This window comes from Mauremys reevesii, linkage group 1, assembly GCF_016161935.1.
Source record: "Mauremys reevesii isolate NIE-2019 linkage group 1, ASM1616193v1, whole genome shotgun sequence".
Taxonomy (NCBI): domain Eukaryota; kingdom Metazoa; phylum Chordata; order Testudines; family Geoemydidae; genus Mauremys; species Mauremys reevesii.
In genome coordinates, this window is record NC_052623.1 from 247,652,911 (window position 1) to 247,671,162 (window position 18,252).

At 42.8% G+C, this 18,252-nt stretch overlaps 2 protein-coding genes across 3 annotated transcripts; both read right to left on the minus strand.

Moving 5' to 3' along the window:
• Positions 1–977: 977 nt before the first annotated feature.
• Positions 978–6,015, minus strand: LOC120408385 (perilipin-3-like). Of its 2 annotated transcripts, none has more exons than XM_039545245.1 (8): positions 5,935–6,015; positions 5,258–5,337; positions 4,694–4,889; positions 3,515–3,597; positions 2,980–3,232; positions 2,326–2,522; positions 1,965–2,087; positions 978–1,365 (listed from the first exon to the last, which is right to left on the minus strand). In XM_039545245.1, exons 2-8 carry the CDS (start codon positions 5,318–5,320, stop codon positions 979–981), a joined length of 1,302 nt encoding a protein of 433 aa, XP_039401179.1. In that variant the 5' UTR covers positions 5,321–5,337; positions 5,935–6,015; the 3' UTR covers position 978. The 2 variants fall into 2 exon arrangements, with proteins under 2 accessions (XP_039401179.1, XP_039401189.1); XM_039545255.1 differs by having other exon boundaries at positions 5,898–5,970.
• A 6,241-nt stretch (positions 6,016–12,256) lies between these two features.
• Positions 12,257–17,514, minus strand: LOC120408362 (perilipin-3-like). Its single transcript, XM_039545214.1, has 8 exons — positions 17,437–17,514; positions 16,801–16,880; positions 16,234–16,429; positions 15,026–15,108; positions 14,474–14,726; positions 13,819–14,015; positions 13,454–13,576; positions 12,257–12,895 (listed from the first exon to the last, which is right to left on the minus strand). Exons 2-8 carry the CDS (start codon positions 16,861–16,863, stop codon positions 12,503–12,505), a joined length of 1,308 nt encoding a protein of 435 aa, XP_039401148.1. The 5' UTR covers positions 16,864–16,880; positions 17,437–17,514; the 3' UTR covers positions 12,257–12,502.
• Between the last annotated feature and the right edge of the window lie 738 nt (positions 17,515–18,252).

The window sequence follows — 18,252 nt, forward strand, 5'->3', positions numbered from 1 at the left end:
TGCCCAAATAAATGTTGCCTTTAAGGTACCACCAGAAAGCCTGTACCCACAGAAAAGCAGACACTTGTCACTCTATGATGTAGATTTAAAGGGCCTGCTTTCCTAAGGGTGAAGATTGCATCTACAACCTTTCACATTTCCAGCTGTGAAGTGCTGAAATATGCAGCCTTGATACTGACTCAGTGATTTTATAGGTGGTTGAAATACATCCACCCACCAGAACCACCAATATTTTATAGGCTGTGACATTTATGCCCTAAAGCCCCTCTAGGGACAGCCCTATTTTGAGATGGACAAAGGAATCCCAGGCCTGTTCTCTCCTGGGGCAGGGGCCAGGACTGAGCAACCCAGGTAGTGTCTAGCCCAGGTTGGCTAGACAGTGGTAGGAATTTTAACCAAATGCACTGTGTGCTTTTCAGAAGTTGCTACCTGAAATCCCAAGTGCAATTCTACCACAGCCATGAGAGCAACAAAAGGAATGTCTGTTGCAAGTTATAACCAGAAACTAAAGCATGTTTACAGGTGAGTAGTTGATCTAGAGCCTTAATTTGTAAGTTCTAGATTTGGTTCTATGGTATATAGGGTAAGCTTCCCAGGCTTTAAATGTCTACACACTAATGCCAGTGGTTGCGGCTATGGCAAACAAGGCTACATATAGCATGACTAATTGCAGTCACAGATGTCTACTATAGAACTGGAAATCACTTCCTAGAAAGAGCAGATTAGACCTTCATTCAAATGCAGTGGCATTTTATTTTGAAGACCGTGATAGCACAAACAAGTAGTATCTGAGCTGAGAAGTGATCTACATTATAGCAGTCACACAACACCTCCAGAAATTGGTAGAGATTTAGGCACAGTGCATACTAGTACTAGCCACTGGTGTCTTTCCTGAAGTATGACAGTACACATGAAGTCAGAAGGCAAATTCATTTAGTCGTCTTCTTCCTTAGAAGTTGAAGTTTCAGGTCCTCCAGGTCACAGGTCCTCCTTAGACTTGGAGGCTTCCTCAGCCTCATTTTCTTGTGGTTCAAGGGAGTCTGCAGACACCTTTCCAGATGGGATGAATGGTCCCACAACCCAAGACAGAGGAGTATTCTCCATCACATATGCCATCAGCTCATCTACATGTTCCTGGGCCTTGGTCACCATCTCCTGGCTCTGGGTTAGGAGGCTGCTGGAGAGATCCTGGAAGGAATGGGCAGTGGAGAAGGATGCATGAAGCTCTTCAATGTTGCGATACACCTGTTTCACCTTCTCCTGGAAGTTGGTGGGGAGACCTTGAATGCTGGATACTAGCATCTGGCAAGCATCCTGCAGCTGCTGGATAATGCTACGGGACATAGCCAAAGTCTCGGACTCCATCTGTTGGAGAAATAGAAGCTTAATTCTAATGTTCAAAACACAATGAGGATCAGACTTGCTATTGCCACAGGTGATGTTGTAAGGCAGCAAGTTATGCTGCAATCACAGCAGTCTGATGGAAAGACCATGGGCACCAACAAGGTCTGCAATGGGTGTGCCATGATCTTTCAGGATAAAGAAAGAGGCCAAGTTGTGCCTTCCCTAAAAGAAGCCACTTGTGACAATGGCAGCTAACAGAGGCAATAAGCCATGTAAGATGGCTTAGCTCTATTCTGACCTAAGCCAAGTTAACAGGCATGTCACTGATTGTAGATCATGGGTTGTCAATCAGTTTTCAGGCTGGGCAGAGGTTTAAAAAGTAGTAAGCATGAATCTCAAGTGACTATGCTTCTTGGGCACAGACCTTGCTGGTATGACATCACTTTAGGGATGTCTAAACTAGGAAGCCACTCATTATGCTCAAAAAGGGAACAACTTTTTGTAATAAAACTAAAGTCACCTGAGTTTGAGCTACTTATCCAAAGATGCAATTATTCTTGGCCTTGCAGGGTGGCTAGCTTCAGACCAGAGCTGACACTGCCACCCCCAAATGTACATACCTCTGGTTTTGCCAAATCCTTCATTTCACTGCTTTTTGGCTGCTCCTTATTCCAGCTCACCCATATGTGATGGAACTTCTCCTGGACTTCTTGGAGAGAGACACCTTGCTTAAGGTATTCAATCTAGAAGTGGATTAAGCATATTGAGAGATGACACTTGCACATCAATTATTTAGTTCCACTGTTTGATATGCCTTCACCACAGTGTGGTATGCTCAATGCATCAAGAGGAGAAGGGTCTAGTTACATAACCCAACTATGAATGAGGTCTAAGCCTCATTGTATCACATTCTATACAGGTGTGGTTAGAGTGTTCCCTGCCCTGAAGGGCATCAGTTTTGAGATATAGTGGAGTTCCTACCAGTCCCATGGTTTGATGGAGCTGGGAAAGAGCCTCTCTGATGCTTTGACTGGTATGTCTCATCTTGTTTAGGGAATAGTGGTAGGCACGTTGGCGAAGTTTGGTTGACAGGGAACCTAAACGCACGAAGTAACTCCGATGCTCTTGTGGTTGTGCTGAAGCCACTTCAGCCCCTTCCACAGATTCAGCAAGTACAGCTAGAGGGAAGAGAGTTCAGGTTGTTCACCCTCAGGTTGAGAGATTGGTAAAGGAGTACAAGCCATACTGGTCTGCTAAATCTTAAGCTCCCTTGTAACAAGCATTTGTTTTAGCACCCATCAAGTACCACAGAGGTAGCTTCAGCCTTAAAACAAAAGGCCACATACCATACAGCATTACTAAGGATTTTGCATACTTTGCAAGTGACTGACTTCTAATGAATAGTCATGCCCATCATTCCTTCTAGTACCACCCTGTCCCCACTTGTTGCTCAAATCATTTTACATGGTTACATGCCCACCAACTAAAGTCTTAAGTCTCAGCTATGAAAAGGCTGTAGAATGAGCCTGCATTTGGTGATGGATAAGATTGAGAAGCCTTGAGAGAAGTTTGGCACAAAGGGAGGATTACCCTAAACTTTTAGGGATAATAGGCCTGTCATTCATGTGTTCTGACCTAGTTCATCATCTGTCATGGGAAGATAGTGATCCAAGAGCTCTTCAGATTTCTCCAGCACTGCTTCCATTCCACTTATGGCCAGTTGGCCCATTCTTGATTCCACAACTGTGCTCATGCTGTCAGTTACCACTGATTTGGTGGTCTTCATACTGTCCTGCACAGCCTCTTTGGTCATATCTACCATTCTGATCATGGTCTCCTTGACATCTGTCAGTCTGGAAGAGGCCAACTCCAGTGTTTCAGATGTAGCCTAGAGGAGAGTGATCAAGCAAGATATTGTACAGTAATTCAGGGTGATACCACCACATTTACCCAGAGATTGAGGTTGGGGAGGGGATTACCACCTGCTCTGCCCCATAGGTCAAATCTTGAGGGGAAGAACTGCATCATGCTGTTAAGCATCAGACCAGAGTTATATATAGTCCCTAGCTCCTGCCTCTTGACCACTTTTAGTATGGAGTGTACCTCTGCTGGAGGAAGCATCCCATTATTGGCATCATGTTTTGTCTAGTGAGAGGGTGGTGAAAGTTACCTCATCAGCAGTCTGTTGAAGGGTTGGTAGATTCTCCTCCACTTTGTCAGGTACTTCAGAAACACACTCCTCTGCTGTTGTCCCTATAGAAAAAGCAGAGTTCAGTTTCTTAATTGGTCAATTTTGCTATTGTAATATTTACAGACTCTGGCTCACATCTGTAATGAGAGCTTCAGTTCTCCAATATGTTCAGGCAGCAATTGTTCTGGGTTGTAGGGGCTGCATATTTCCCCCCTTCCTTCCCCATGTAAGGTGGTTCCCTCCCTCTCCCTCAAGAGATGAGCTCTTTTGTAAAAATTTTCCATGAGAAATAGTGTCCCCTTCAATAGTTCATCGTTCCATGCTTCCTCCCATGCATCCTAATTGGGCAACTGAATTAAGATAGTTATGACTAGCATCTGAACACTTTCTCATCCCATCTATACTTACTGCAGAAGTCTCTTACCCAAGCATTCTAGGCATTACTTTCCAGGCTACCTCACCAAGTGAAAGGTTTTTATGTTCTGAATAAAGTGCAATCATCTCACTCCATAGTCTTACAGCTCTGAAGCTTTTTTATCAAACATTTAACATCCCTCTGGAAGGCACCAAGAAGTTTTTGCAATGCCTTGGCTGCGATAAGTCCAACTAACTATTCTCATGAAGGAAGCAAGTCAGGGAGCAGCCATTGCTGTTGAGCTATTGCCTGATAAGCAGCTAGTTAAAAAAAGTTTAGCAGTTGTTTGTTTGCAGTGTTGTTGTAGCCATGTTGGTCTAGAGATATTAGACAAGGTGAGTGAGATAATATTTTGTTGGACCAACTTCTGTTGGTGACAGCCTAGATTGAGCCTCTCTGGTTGCATTTTGAGATTAGGTACCTTTCAAAGGGTGTTGCTCCTTAAAGGGAGCGAGCTTAGCACTAATCTCACCTCCTGGCTACAATGAAGGTGAGGGCAGGCTCAGCAATGCTAATTCGTGTAAGCAAAGCCCTTTGTTAGCTTCTAGCAAATGTTGCTTACATGCATGGGCTACTGTATTGTTCCTATATAGGAACACCACCCCCACTGCCAGCTTCTCCTCCAGTACTGATTTTCATGGACCTGAGTTTTAGACATGGAAGCTTCCCAACAAGGTGTTAGAGCTTACTGTTGAGAAATTTTACTATACAAATAGAAAGGTCTGCATATATGCTTTACTCACCCTCAGGTTCAAGTTTAGTTACAACTGGCTGTACACTGCTAACTGCAGCATTGGTTATGGAGGTCACTCCCTTCTCTGCCATGTCACAGATGGACCTCACATAGGGATGGCTCTCCTTGGTGGAAGCATAGGCAGTGGCAGCCAGATCATAGGCAGAGTTGACTAAAGGTAGACTGGCCACCCTCCTCAAGACATTCTAGTGAGGCAAGGGACAGAACAGTGAGTCAGGGAGGCCATGTTCTACACTGGGGCTGAACCTTTACATCAAGGGTGTAACCACTTGATGTGTTGGCCCCAATCAAAGGATTGCTTAATGGTCAAAAATCTGAAGAGGCCCAACAGCTGCTTTTGGGGTTAGTACTGAAACTGGATCACAAGGTTAACTAAGGCAAGAAGAATTTTTAAATCTCATTATAAACCAGGCTATTTTGCAGCATCTGGAAGAGCAACTGCACAAATCTCTAGACACCGAGATGTACATATGTGATGCCTGCTACCAGGTAACAGCCAGTCATCTTTCATAGTCACATGTTGAACCAGCATTGCTTAAGAGGGAGCACCTACCTGTTGCTCTTCCTCCCCATGATCTGGGGATGCCATAGTTGTGTCTTTTCCATTAGAAGCCATGGTATGATCAGATCTACCTGAAAAGGGCAAGAAGAAAGGCCTGAAGATACAGGTTAAGTTCCTTAAGGAAAAGTTACAGCACCCTAAAGACAAGGGTGGTGTTCTACTCCAGAGAGGGACTAGAAGAAATGGCAGGGTTCTCATCAGATTATAACTATTTAGAGGACTAGTGAGCTAAATACATTGTCACTGCTTTTTTAAAAGCAGGAAATATTTCAGTTCTGCTACAGCTAAGGAGAAAGCAAGCAGGAGGATTCCTTCTCAAAAAATAGAAGATTTTTCAACCACTCTGTGCCAGGAGATTCTATTAAAGGCAGTAGGTGTCACTACTACTAAAGGCCATTTAATAGTTCTAACTATGAGGAGGTGGGGGTGAGAGAAGGAAGAATGGGATCCTGTCTCACCAGCTAACAGGCTTAAAGCCAGGAAGTATTAAGTTCCCCAGACTCAACTTCTGTCCTACCCACAGCTTCTTAATACAGATATTTAGTCATCCAAACATTTCTTAGTCACAGAAGTACAAAACCCTACCCAAGAAATTGTATAAACAATTTTAAAAAAACCTAAAAAGCCTTACCAACAAGTCCCACTCCTTCAAGGAATGACTTACTGACCTTTCTCAGTACTCCAGACACTGCTTTATTTCACTCACCACCTGGTCAGATTTTATACACCCCTGGTGATGTAATTGTGAGGAAAGGGAGTGAAATACTCAGGACTGACAGTTCAGGTAATCAGTGAAAAGAAGGCTTTGCTAACCAATAGGAGAATGCAAATTCTTTGGGGACTGCAAAGATTGGGAGTGAGTTATTCCCCAAAGGTGATTCCAATTAACTGCACTGGGTCTTTGCTGTCATCCAGCTGAACTCACTTTGAATCCACAGCCTACCTAGAAACAGTTGCTAGTTAGGATGGGTAACATTTTCAAAAATGGGAAAAGGGAGAGAAAAGTGGTGTTTTTTTTTAAAAGGTAGAGAAAAGAGTAAAAAATTGAAATGGAACTTTTCATTTTATGAAAAATCTAAAAAAAAAACATAAAAAACCCCGAACAAATAAAAAATCAGCCAAATATAGACCATCTCTGGCAGTAAGGTTGCAGATAGCAATGTGTCTGCTTCACCTGCATGTTGGCCATAGTTTCAAAGTAAAAAACTGGCACATTGGAACAAGGAGTGGCATATTGGAGACAGGTAGTTTTTTCCAGTGGTTAGAATACTAGCCTAGGATTTGAGCTGGGTTCAATTTTATGCTCTACCACAGACTTCCTGTGTAACCTTGTACAAGGCCTCTTGATGCCTCAGTTTCCCCTCTGTATAGTGGGGATAATATGGCTTCCATGCTTCATAGAAGTTTTGTGAAGTGCTCAGATACTCTGGCAATCAGGGCTATAGAAATACCTTAGATAGATAGTGAAGCATTTTGTTGGGAACAAGAGTTAGGTAGGGTAACTGGAAGAACTTGCACTTCTCCACCTTCATCCCCCTTTCAGAAAAAAGGGAACGTGTGCCACTTTCTGTTTCAGGGAAGGGTGGGAGAAAAGAGTGTTTATCCTTTTGTCACCCCTTCGTTGTTCTCCCTCAGAGTTTGAATTGGAATTGGATTGAACTGGAAGAAAGGTGGTGGTACTGTCCCAAGTCCTGCCCACAATCCAAGCTCTGCCTATATGAGATGCTACTTATAGCAGATTGTGCAGGTGTAAAGAACATGAGCACACATGCTCTGTCGGGTTCCCCTTTGGGCTCTCTGTAAGGTTCAGCTACACCACTGGATATGACCAGATTAAGATGGAGGCACAATAGCCACATGCCTGGATCCCAGTCATGTGATTATGTCAATCTCAGCTGTTATTTAAAAATAAATGTTTCTACCTCACATGGCTGCAAAGAAAAGCTTGAGATTATCCATTGAATAGAACTGAGACAGTGATGTCTGCCTGTGCCTGCCCCCCGCCTCCTGCAGAGGGAGAAGCAGCATCCATACCAAGGGAGGTAACTCTTTACCCCCCACTTGTCCCTCGCTGTTCTTGGTGTGCGCCCACCCACCTTCCCAGGATTTCAACAGGTAAATGCCTAGCTGGGCTCTGTGGGATTGGTGACATCTGGTCTTTTCATCCCAAGGGTCAGATATTGGCCATGGGAGTGTGAATAGTTCCCTAAAAACATCCACTCTCACCATGAAAATGAGATGCCACCCCGGGCTGATCTCCAATCCTCCCTCTCTTTTCTTGCTTACTTTGATCAGCAGTGAAATAGTTAAAAATCTAGACATGTATATCACCATCACTTGGCATCGGAGTTACCCCACTTTGATGAATGGGGCAGTTCACGCCTCTCTGAGCTCCTGTGTCAGGCTCTCTGCAGAGGCAGGCAGATGCCTGTGCGTCCGTTTTTGCTCTTTTCACGTTTTCAAGGTTTTTTCCATAATCTGTTGTCATATTATATTGATAGAGCTTAGCTCCATTAGCACTTGAAGACCAGCCACTCCAGAGAATGCAAGAGACACAGAAATGTAAGTCTTGAGGGGACCTCTGATGCACCCTGACTGTTTTGGGGTTTTGCCACTTTAGCATATAACTCGCAAGGCACAAAGCTTTCCAAGTAACTGAATTTGGAAATATTTTACTGTTCATTCTAAACATATGAAGCTGCATTTCTCACATGTTCTTTCTGGCTGCATTTTGTAATGCTTAAGGAAAAGGCCTCTCCTCTCCACTGACAGTTTCTTCAATACAGATAAATATCAAGGAAATTGTAAACATTTGTACAATGAGCATGATCACATGAAAATGCAATTTCCCATTGGATTCCTTCTTGCTCACTGTACTGTACAGTCTTGTGGCACAAACCACTTCGTGGCATTACTTGTGATATTTTTGAAGGGGTGGAAGGTTCTGGTGCAGTTAGTTGGGGCAGCAAAAGAGTCATGGATAAACCAGAAGCAACTGAGATTCTTTAGTTTAATTTTGATACCCGAACCAGTGCTGAATCCATCTTAATTCCCACCCTTGTAGTCTTTTTATGGTAGTGCTATTGTAACCCACACATCTTCTGGGTGTGGTGTTCTGGCTCAGCGCGTGGCACCGAGACCACTTCAAGAGAGAGCAATTAAGGACTCTGCTCTACAGCCTCAGCTAATAGCTAGTTAACTTTTAGCTCATGCAGTAGAGGCTCATGCACTAAGCTCCAGAGATCCCCAGTTCAATCCTGCAGACTGGGCTTTGTCAGCATTACACTATCCCCTTCCCTTTTAAATGTTTATCCCAAGTGGGCAACTAGATTGAGATTCTGCCACCTTTCCCACTGAACATTGTCATGCAACATTAAAATATTTGTGTGCAGACCAGTACTGAGCAAATAATGAATTTTTCATTTCAGGGGCTGAACAAAAAATAAAATTAAAAACAATCAGTTCAAATCAAAACTCATTTTATTTTTCAGTTTTTCCTCATCAAAATGGAATAAATGAAAAATCAAAACATTTCATTCTGAAATGACCAAAACAAACTGTTTTGACTTTTTCAATTTCTTTCCCCCATTTTTTACTTGAATTTGCAAATAACTTGTGTTCTGAAAAAAAGCATTTTTTGGCAAATTTATGATTAAAAAATATTTTACCCAGCTCTAGCGAGGATTCTTCATCCTGTGTCAAACTGAGCTTCTGTTACCTGTGCTGAAGAATCCAGGTTCCTTAGCAAACTCTTACTCTTTAGGTGGCCTGGCTACTGGGGTGAGGACAAAACACCCCACTGTGTTAGGCTGGGTTACACGACCATTGTGATGTGGAAGCATTTCACACCCACTGTGTACAGGGGCAAATGACTACACAAGGTGCAGAGCAGTGGAGAAGCAGGCCTGTATTGTGCAAGTGTCTACATTTTCAAATATATTGATTTAAATTACAACAGAGAATACTTCTCACTTTATTTTTGTTACAAATATTTGCACTGTAAAGAACAAATAGTATTTTTCAATTCACCTCATACAAGCACTGTAGTGCAACCTCTTTATCACGACAGTTGAATTTACAAATGTAGAATTACGTACAAAAAATAACTGCATTGAAAATAAAACAATGTAAAATTTTTTCCTACAAATCTGCTCAGTCCTACTTCAGCCAATCGCTCAGACACACAAACTTGGATACAATTTGCGGGAGATAATGCTGGCTGCTTCTTGTTTGTCACCTACAAGTGAGAGTGGGCGTTTGCATGGTACTATTGTAACTGACATTGCAAGCTATTTATGTCCCAGATGCACTAAAAATTCATATGTCCCTTCATCTTCCATAGGACATGCATCCATGCTGATGACGGGTTCTGCTCAATAACTATCCAAAGCAGAGTGGATGAATGCATGTTCATTTTCATCATCCAAGTCAGATGCCACCAGCAGAAGGTTGATTTTCCTTTTTGGTGGTTTGGGTTCTATAGTTTCTGCATCTGAGTGTTGCTCTTTTAAGATTTCTGAAAGTGTGCAGCCCATATCATCCCTCTAAGATTTTGGAAGGCACTTCTGATTCTTAAATCTTGGGTCAAGTGCTGTGGCTAGTTTTAGAAATCTCACATTGGTACCCTCTTTGCATTCTGTCAAATCTGCAGTGAAAGTGTTCTTAAAACAAATGTGCTGGGTCATCATCTAAGACTGCTAACAGGAAATATATGGCAGAACGTGGATAAGATAGAGCTGAAGATCTAGAGTTCTCTCCCAAGGAATTCAGTCACAAATTCAATACATAATTTAACAACGATCATCAGCCTGAAAGCATAGCTTCTGCAATGGTGGCCAAAGCATGAAGGGACATATGAATGTTTAGCATATCTGGAACATAAATACCTTGCAACACCAGCTACAAAAGTGCCATGTTCTCACTTTCAGGTGACATTGTAAATAAGATGCAGGCAGCAGCATATCCTGTAAACGTAAACAAATTTGTCTTTCCAATTAGCAGACTAAGAAGTAGGAGTGAGTGGACTTGTAGGCTCTAAAGTTTTAGATTTTGTGTTTGAGAGCAGTTATGTAACAAAAAAGGTCTACATTTGTAAGTTGCACTTTCCTGATAAAGAGATTGTACTACAGTACTTGTAGGTGAATTAAAAAGAAATAGTATTTTTCAGTGCAAATATTTGTAAGAAATATATAAAGTGAACACTGTACAGATTGTATTGTAATAGTAATCTATATTTGAAAGTGTAGGACTTTCAACAAACTTGCGGGAATAAGCTGTATCTCCCTTTCTAGGGTAGGCAAGGCATTCACAGTGGCTTTTATAGGAGGTAGGTATTCCAGAACCACTAGATCAGTTTTCCCTCTGTAGAAAGAGCGGACTTAGAAAAATGCATCCGGAACAGCTTCTCTCCCATTGACTTTGGGTACAGCTACATTGTGCAAACTTTAGCACATTAGGAAATTCACAGCTGTAATAGTTGCTGTTGAGGCTTGTGTGTGCTACCCCGCTGCAACTGGGCCCCCTTGTGCTAGTTACTCAATACTAGTAGATTTCAGTATACTGCATGATTACAGAAACTTATCCCCATTTTACAAGTGGTAGCATGTAGTCCTTTTACAGAGGCACTAAGCATAGAAATGACTCTAGAGTAGCAGGGCTGGGAAGAGCACAGTATCTAGGACATAGCTTGTTTACCACCTATCATAGCACCCTCAAGTTTGGCACTTTAATAATACAACTGGGCCTCTGACCAATAAAGTTTTTAAAACACTGCTCTGCAAGACCCATATGACAGCACTGTAAGTCTCATTTTCAATGAGTGACTTCAGCACTTAGTGCTTATATCACTTGTAAATGAAAGTTGTTGTGGGAGGTCCTGCAATGCTGAGTGGAGCAATGCCTAAATACCCTAGAAAGCAAAAAATGGGGGCCCTTGTGCTTAAAGGTATGTGGTGCACTAAATAGAACCCATATCCTCTGTATTATGGGCACTGTACCACCTTCAGTTGAAATTCAAAAGCTCTTATTTTAATCTGTATGGTTTGCTTTTTATTTCATAGCAGTGATTGATGCCTTTCCTATTTGACAGGTAGGTCTGAGGCTGTGGGAAAAGCTGAGTTACTCACCTTTTGATAACAAGGGTTGAGGAGCCTGGTGGTACCTTAAATGCAATGGATTTGGCCATAAGCTTTTGTGGGTAAAGGACCATTTCAGATGTCCTTTACCCACAAGGGCTTATGCCCAAGTAAATCTGTTACCTTTAAGGTACCACCAGACTCCAGCTCTACTCTCAAAAAACCAAATAATGTTACCCCTGATATTTGTCACCCTATGATATGGATTTAAAGGGCTTGCTTTCCTAAGGGTGAAGATTGCACGTATAGCCTTTTACATTTCCAGATATAAGTATGGAAATGTGCAGCCTTGATTCAGACCAAGTGATTTTATAGGTGGTTGAGATTACACACTAGCACATACCCCATCAGAATAATCAATTTCATAGGCTGTGACATTTATGTCCCAGAGCCCCTCTAGGGACAGCCCTATTTTGAGATGGACAGAGGAATCCCAGGCCTGTTTTCTCCTGGGGCAGGGGCCAGGACTGAGCAACCCAGGTAGTGTCTAGCCCAGGTTGGCTAGACAGTGGTAGGAATTTTAACCAACTGCACTGTGTGCTTTTCAGAAGTTGCTACCTGAAATCCCAAGTGCAATTCTACCACAGCCATGAGAGCAACAAAAGGAATGTCTCTGTTGCAAGTTATAACCAGAAACTAAAGCATGTTCACATCTAGAAATACTTAAGGCTTTAGATTTGGTTCTAATTTCTATGGTATATGGGGTAAGCTGCCCAGGCTTTTAAGTGTCTACACACTAATGCCAATGGTTGCTGCTATTGGCAAACAAGGCTACATATAGCATGACTAACTGCTGGCACAGATGTCTACTATAGAACTGGAAATCACTTCCTAGAAAGAGCAGATTAGACCTTCATTCACATGCAGTGGCATTTTATTTTGAAGACAGTGATAGCACAAACAAGTAGTATCTGAGCTGAGAAGTGATCTACATTACAGCAGTCACACAACACCTCCAGAAATTGGTAGAGATTTAGGCACAGTGCATACTAGTACTAGCCACTGGTGTCTTTCCTGAAGTATGACAGTACACACGAAGTCAGAAGGAAGACTAAATGAATTTGCCTTCTTCCTTAGAAGTTGAAGTTTCAGGTCCTCCAGGTCACAGGTCCTCCTTAGACTTGGAGGCTTCCTCAGCCTCATTTTCTTGGTTTTGTGGTTCAAGCGAGTCTGCAGACACCTTTCCAGATGGGATGAATGGTCCCACAACCCAAGACAGAGGAGTATTCTCCATCACATATGCCATCAGCTCATCTACATGTTCCTGGGCCTTGGTCACCATCTCCTGGCTCTGGGTTAGGAGGCCGCTGGAGAGATCCTGGAAGGAATGGGCAGTGGAAAAGGATGCATGAAGCTCTTCGATGTTGTGATACACCTGTTTCACCTTCTCCTGAAAGTTGGTGGGGAGACCTTGAATGCTGGATACTAGCATCTGGCAGGCATCCTGCAGCTGCTGGATAATGCTGCGGGACATAGCCAAAGTCTCAGACTCCATCTGTTGGAGAAATAGCTTAATTTGAATATTCTAAACACAATAAGGATCAGACTTACAATATCACCTGAGGCAGTGGCAGTAGCAAGGCAGCAAGTTATGCTTCCATCAGACCACTGATTGCAAGACCATGGGCACCAACAAGGTCTGCCATGATCTTTCAGGATAAAGAGGCCAAGTTGTGACAATGGAGGCTCTTAGGGAAGGCACAAGTGGCAATAAGCCATGTAAGATGACTTATCTCTATTCTGAGCTGAGCCAAGTTTGCAGGTGTCACTGGTTGCAAACCCCATGATCTACAATCAGTTTTCAGGCTGGGCAGAAGTTTCAAAAGTAGTAAGCATGAATCTAAAGCGACTATGCTTCTTGGGCACAGGGATGTCTAAACTAGGAAGCCACTCATTATGCTCAAAAAGGGAACAACTTTATGTAATAAAACTAAAGTCACCCGAGTTTGAGCTACTTATCCAAAGATGCAATTATTCTTGGCCTTGCAGGGTGGCTAACTTCAGACCAGAGCTGACACTGCCACCCCCAATGCACACACCCAAATGTACATACCTCTGGTTTTGCCAAATCCTTCATTTCACTGCTTTTTGGCTGCTCCTTATTCCAGCTCACCCATATGTGATGGAACTTCTCCTGGACTTCTTGAAGAGAGACACCTTGCTTAAGGTATTCAATCTAGAAGTGGATTAAGCATATTAAGAGATGAGTCACATGCACATCAATTATTTAGTTCTACTGTTTGACATGTCTTCACCCCACAGTGTGGTATGCTCAATGCATCAAGAGGAGAAGGGTCCAGTTACATAACCCAACTATGAATGAGGTCTAAGCCTCATTGCATCACATTCTATACAGGTGTGGTTAGAGTGTTCCCTGCCCTGAAGGGCATCAGTTTTGAGAGATAGTGGAGTTCCTACCAGTCCCATGGTTTGATGAAGCTGGGAAAGAGCCTCTCTGATGCTTTGACTGGTATGTCTCATCTTGTTTAGGGAATAGTGGTAGGCACGTTGGCGAAGTTTGGTTGACAGGGAACCTAAACGCACGAAGTAACTCCGATGCTCTTGTGCTTGTGCTGAAGCCACTTCAGCCCCTTCCACAGATTCAGAAAGTTCAGCTAGAGGGAAGAGAGTTCAGGTTGTTCACCCTCAGGTTGAGAGATTGGTAAAGGAGTACGAGCCATACTGGTCTGCTAAATCTTAAGCTCCCTTGTAACAAGCATTTGTCTTAGCGCCCATCAAGTACCACAGAGGTAGCTTCAGCCTTAAAAACAAAAGGCCACATACCATACAGCATTACTAAGGATTTTGCATACTTTGCAAGTGACTGACTTCTAATGAATAGTCATGCCCATCATTCCTTCTAGTACCACCCTGTCCCCACTTGTTGCTCAAATCATTTTACATGGTTACATGCCCACCAACTAAAGTCTTAAGTCTCAGCTATGAAAAGGCTGTAGAATGAGCCTGCATTTGGTGATGGATAAGATTGAGAAGCCTTGAGAGAAGTTTGGCACAAAGGGAGGATTACCCTAAACTTTTAGGGATAATAGGCCTGTCATTCATGTGTTCTGACCTAGTTCATCATCTGTCATGGGAAGATAGTGATCCAAGAGCTCTTCAGATTTCTCCAGCACTGCTTCCATTCCACTTATGGCCAGTTGGCCCATTCTTGATTCCACAACTGTGCTCATGCTGTCAGTTACCACTGATTTGGTGGTCTTCATACTGTCCTGCACAGCCTCTTTGGTCATATCTACCATTCTGATCATGGTCTCCTTGACATCTGTCAGTCTGGAAGAGGCCAACTCCAGTGTTTCAGATGTAGCCTAGAGAAGAGTGATCAAGCAAGATATTGTACAGTAATTCAGGGCAATACCACCACATTTACCCAGAGATTGAGGTTGGGGAGGGGATTACCACCTGCTCTGCCCCATAGGTCAAATCTTCAGGGGAAGAACTGCATCTTGCTGTTAAGCATCAGACCAGAGTTATATTTAGACCCTAGCTCCTGCCTCTTGACTACTTTTAGTATGGAGTGTACCTCTGCTGGAGGAAGCATCCCATTATTGGCATCCCTTTCAGAAAGGCATGATGTTTTGTCTAGTGAGAGGGTGGTGAAAGTTACCTCATCAGCAGTCTGTTGAAGGATTGGTAGATTCTCCTCCACTTTGTCAGGTACTTCAGAAACACACTCCTCTGCTGTTGTCCCTATAGAAAAAGCAGAGTTCAGTTTCTTAATTGGTCAATTTTGCTATTGTAATATTTACAGACTCTGGCTCACATCTGTAATGAGAGCTTCAGTTCTCCAATATGTTCAGGCAGCAATTGTTCTGGGTTGTAGGGGCTGCAGATTTCCCCCTTCCTTCCCCATGTAAGGTGGTTCCCTCCCTCTCCCCCAACTTATGAAGTCTCTCTCATGGAAAATTTTTAAGATAGTGTCCCCTTCAATAGTTCATAGTTCCATGCTTCCTCCCATGCATCCTAATTGGGTAACTGAATTAAGATAGTTATGACTAGCATCTGAACACTTTCTCCTCCCATCTATACATACTGCAGAAGTCTCTTACCCAAGCATTCTAGGCATTACTTTCTAGGCTCCCTCACCAAGTGAGAGGTTTTTATGTTCTGAATAAAGTGCAATCATCTCACTCCATAGTCTTACAGCTCTGAAGCTTTTTTAATCAAACATTTAACATCCCTCTGGAAGGCACCAAGTAGTTTTTGCAATGCTTTGGCTGCGATAAGTCCAACTAACTGTTCTCATGAAGGAAGCAAGTCAGGGAACAGCCATTGCCGTTGAGCTATTGCTTGATAAGCAGCTGGTTAAGAAACGTTTAGCAGTTGTAATTGGTTTGCAGTGTTGTAGCTACGTTGATCCAGATTTAGACAAGGTGAGTGAGGTAATATTTTGTTGGACCAACTTCTATTGGTGACAGCCTAGATTTTGAGGCTCTCTGGTTGCAGAATGAGGAGGAGATCTCATTTTGCAATTAGGTACCTTTCAAAGGGTGTTGCTTCTTAAAGGGAAAGGAGCTTAGCACTAATCTCACCTCCTGGCTACAGTGAAGGTGAGGGCAGGTTCAGCAATAGTAATTAGTATAAGCAAAGCCCTTTGTTAGCCTCTAGGAGATGTTAGCTTAGATGCATGGGCTACTGTATTGTTCCTATATAGGAACACCACCCCCACTGCCAGCTTCTCCTCCAGTACTGAAGGAGTACTGATTTTCATGGACCTGAGTTTTAGAGATGGAAGCTTCCCAACAAGGTGTTAGAGCTTACTGTTGAGAAATTGTACCATACAAATAGAAAGGTCTGCATATATGCTTTACTCACCCTCAGGTTCAAGTTTAGTTACAACTGGCTGTGCACTGCTAACTGCAGCATTGGTTATGGAGGTCACTCCCTTCTCTGCTATGTCACAGATGGACCTCACATAGGGATGGCTCTCCTTGGTGGAAGCATAGGCAGTGGCAGCCAGATCATAGGCAGAGTTGACTAAAGGTAGACTGGCCACCCTCCTCAAGACATTCTAGTGAGGCAAGGGACAGAACAGTGAGTCAGGGAGGCAATGTTCTACACTGGGGCTGAACCTTTACATCAAGGGTGTAACCACTTGAAAAAGTGTTAGCCGCAATCAAAGGATTGTTTAATGGTCAAAAATCTGAAGAGGCCCAACAGCTGCTTTTGGGATTAGTACTGAAACTGGATCACAAGGTTAACTAAGGCAAGAAGAATTTTTAAATCTCATTATAAACCAGGGTATTTTGCAGCATCTGGAAGAGCAACTGCACAAATCTCTAGACACCGAGATGTCCATATGTGAAGCCTGCTACCAGGTAACAGCCAGCCATCGTTCATATTCACATGTTGAACCAGCAATGCTTAAGAGGGAGCACCTACCTGTTGCTCTTCCTCCCCATGCTCTGGGGATGCCATAGTTGTGTCTTTTCCATTAGAAGCCATGGTATGATCAGATCTACCTGAAAAGGGCAAGAAAACCTGTATCTTCAGACCTAAGTTCCTTAAGGAAAAGTTACAGCACCCTAAAGACAAGGGTGGTGTTCTATTCCAGAGAGGGACTAGAAGAAATAGCAGGGCCCTCAGATTAACAAGGAATATTTAGAGGACTAGTGAGCTAAATACATTGACACTGCTTTTTTTTAAAAGCAAAAAATATTTCAGTTCTGCTACAGTTAATGAGAAAGAAAGCAGGAGGATTCCTTCTCAAAAAAGGAGAAGATTTTTCCAGCCACTCTGTGCCATGAGATTCTCTTAAAGGCAGTAGGTGTCACTACTACTACAGGCCATTTAATAGTTCTAACTATGGGGGTGGGGGGGTACAAATAGGATCCTATTTCACCAGATAAGAGGCTTAAAGCCAGGGAGCATTAAGTTTCCCAGACCCAACTCCTATCCTACCCACAGCTTCTTAATACAGACATTTACACATACAAACATTTCTTAATCACAGAAGTACAAAGCCCTGACCAGGGAACTGTATAAACAATTTTTTAAAAAAAAACTAAAAAGCCTCACCAAGTCCCACTCCTTCAAGAACTAACCCACTGGCCTTTCTCAGTATACCAGACACTACTTTACTTCACTCACCACCTGGTCAGATTTTATACACCCCTGGTGATGTAATTGTGAGGGAAAAGAGTAAAATACTCAGGACTGACAGTTCAGGTAATCAGTGAAAAGAAGGCTTTGCTAACCAATAGGAGAATGCAAATTCTTTGGGGACTGCAAAGATTGGGAGTGAGTTATTCCCCAAAGGTGATTCCAATTAACTGCACTGGGTCTTTGCTGTCATCCAGCTGAACTCACTTTGAATCCACAGCCTACCTAGAAACAGTTGCTAGTTAGGATGGGTAACATTTTCAAAAAGACCTGTGTGACTTAAAAAGCCATTGACTTTCATTGCCCTTTCCAATGGGAAAAGGGAGAGAAAAGTGGTGTTTTTTTTAAAAGGTAGAGAAAAGGGTAAAAAATTGAAATGGAACTTTTCATTTTATGAAAAATCTAAAAAAAAAACATAAAAAACCCCGAACAAATAAAAAATCAGCCAAATATAGACCATCTCTGGCAGTAAGGTTGCAGATAGCAATGTGTCTGCTTCACCTGCATGTTGGCCATAGTTTCAAAGTAAAAAACTGGCACATTGGAACAAGGAGTGGCATATTGGGGACAGGTAGTTTTTTCCAGTGGTTAGAATACTAGCCTAGGATTTGAGCTGGGTTCAATTTTATGCTCTACCACAGACTTCCTGTGTGACCTTGTGGAAGGCCTCTTGATGCCTCAGTTTCCCCTCTGTACAGTGGGGATAATATGGCTTCCATGCTTCATAGAAGT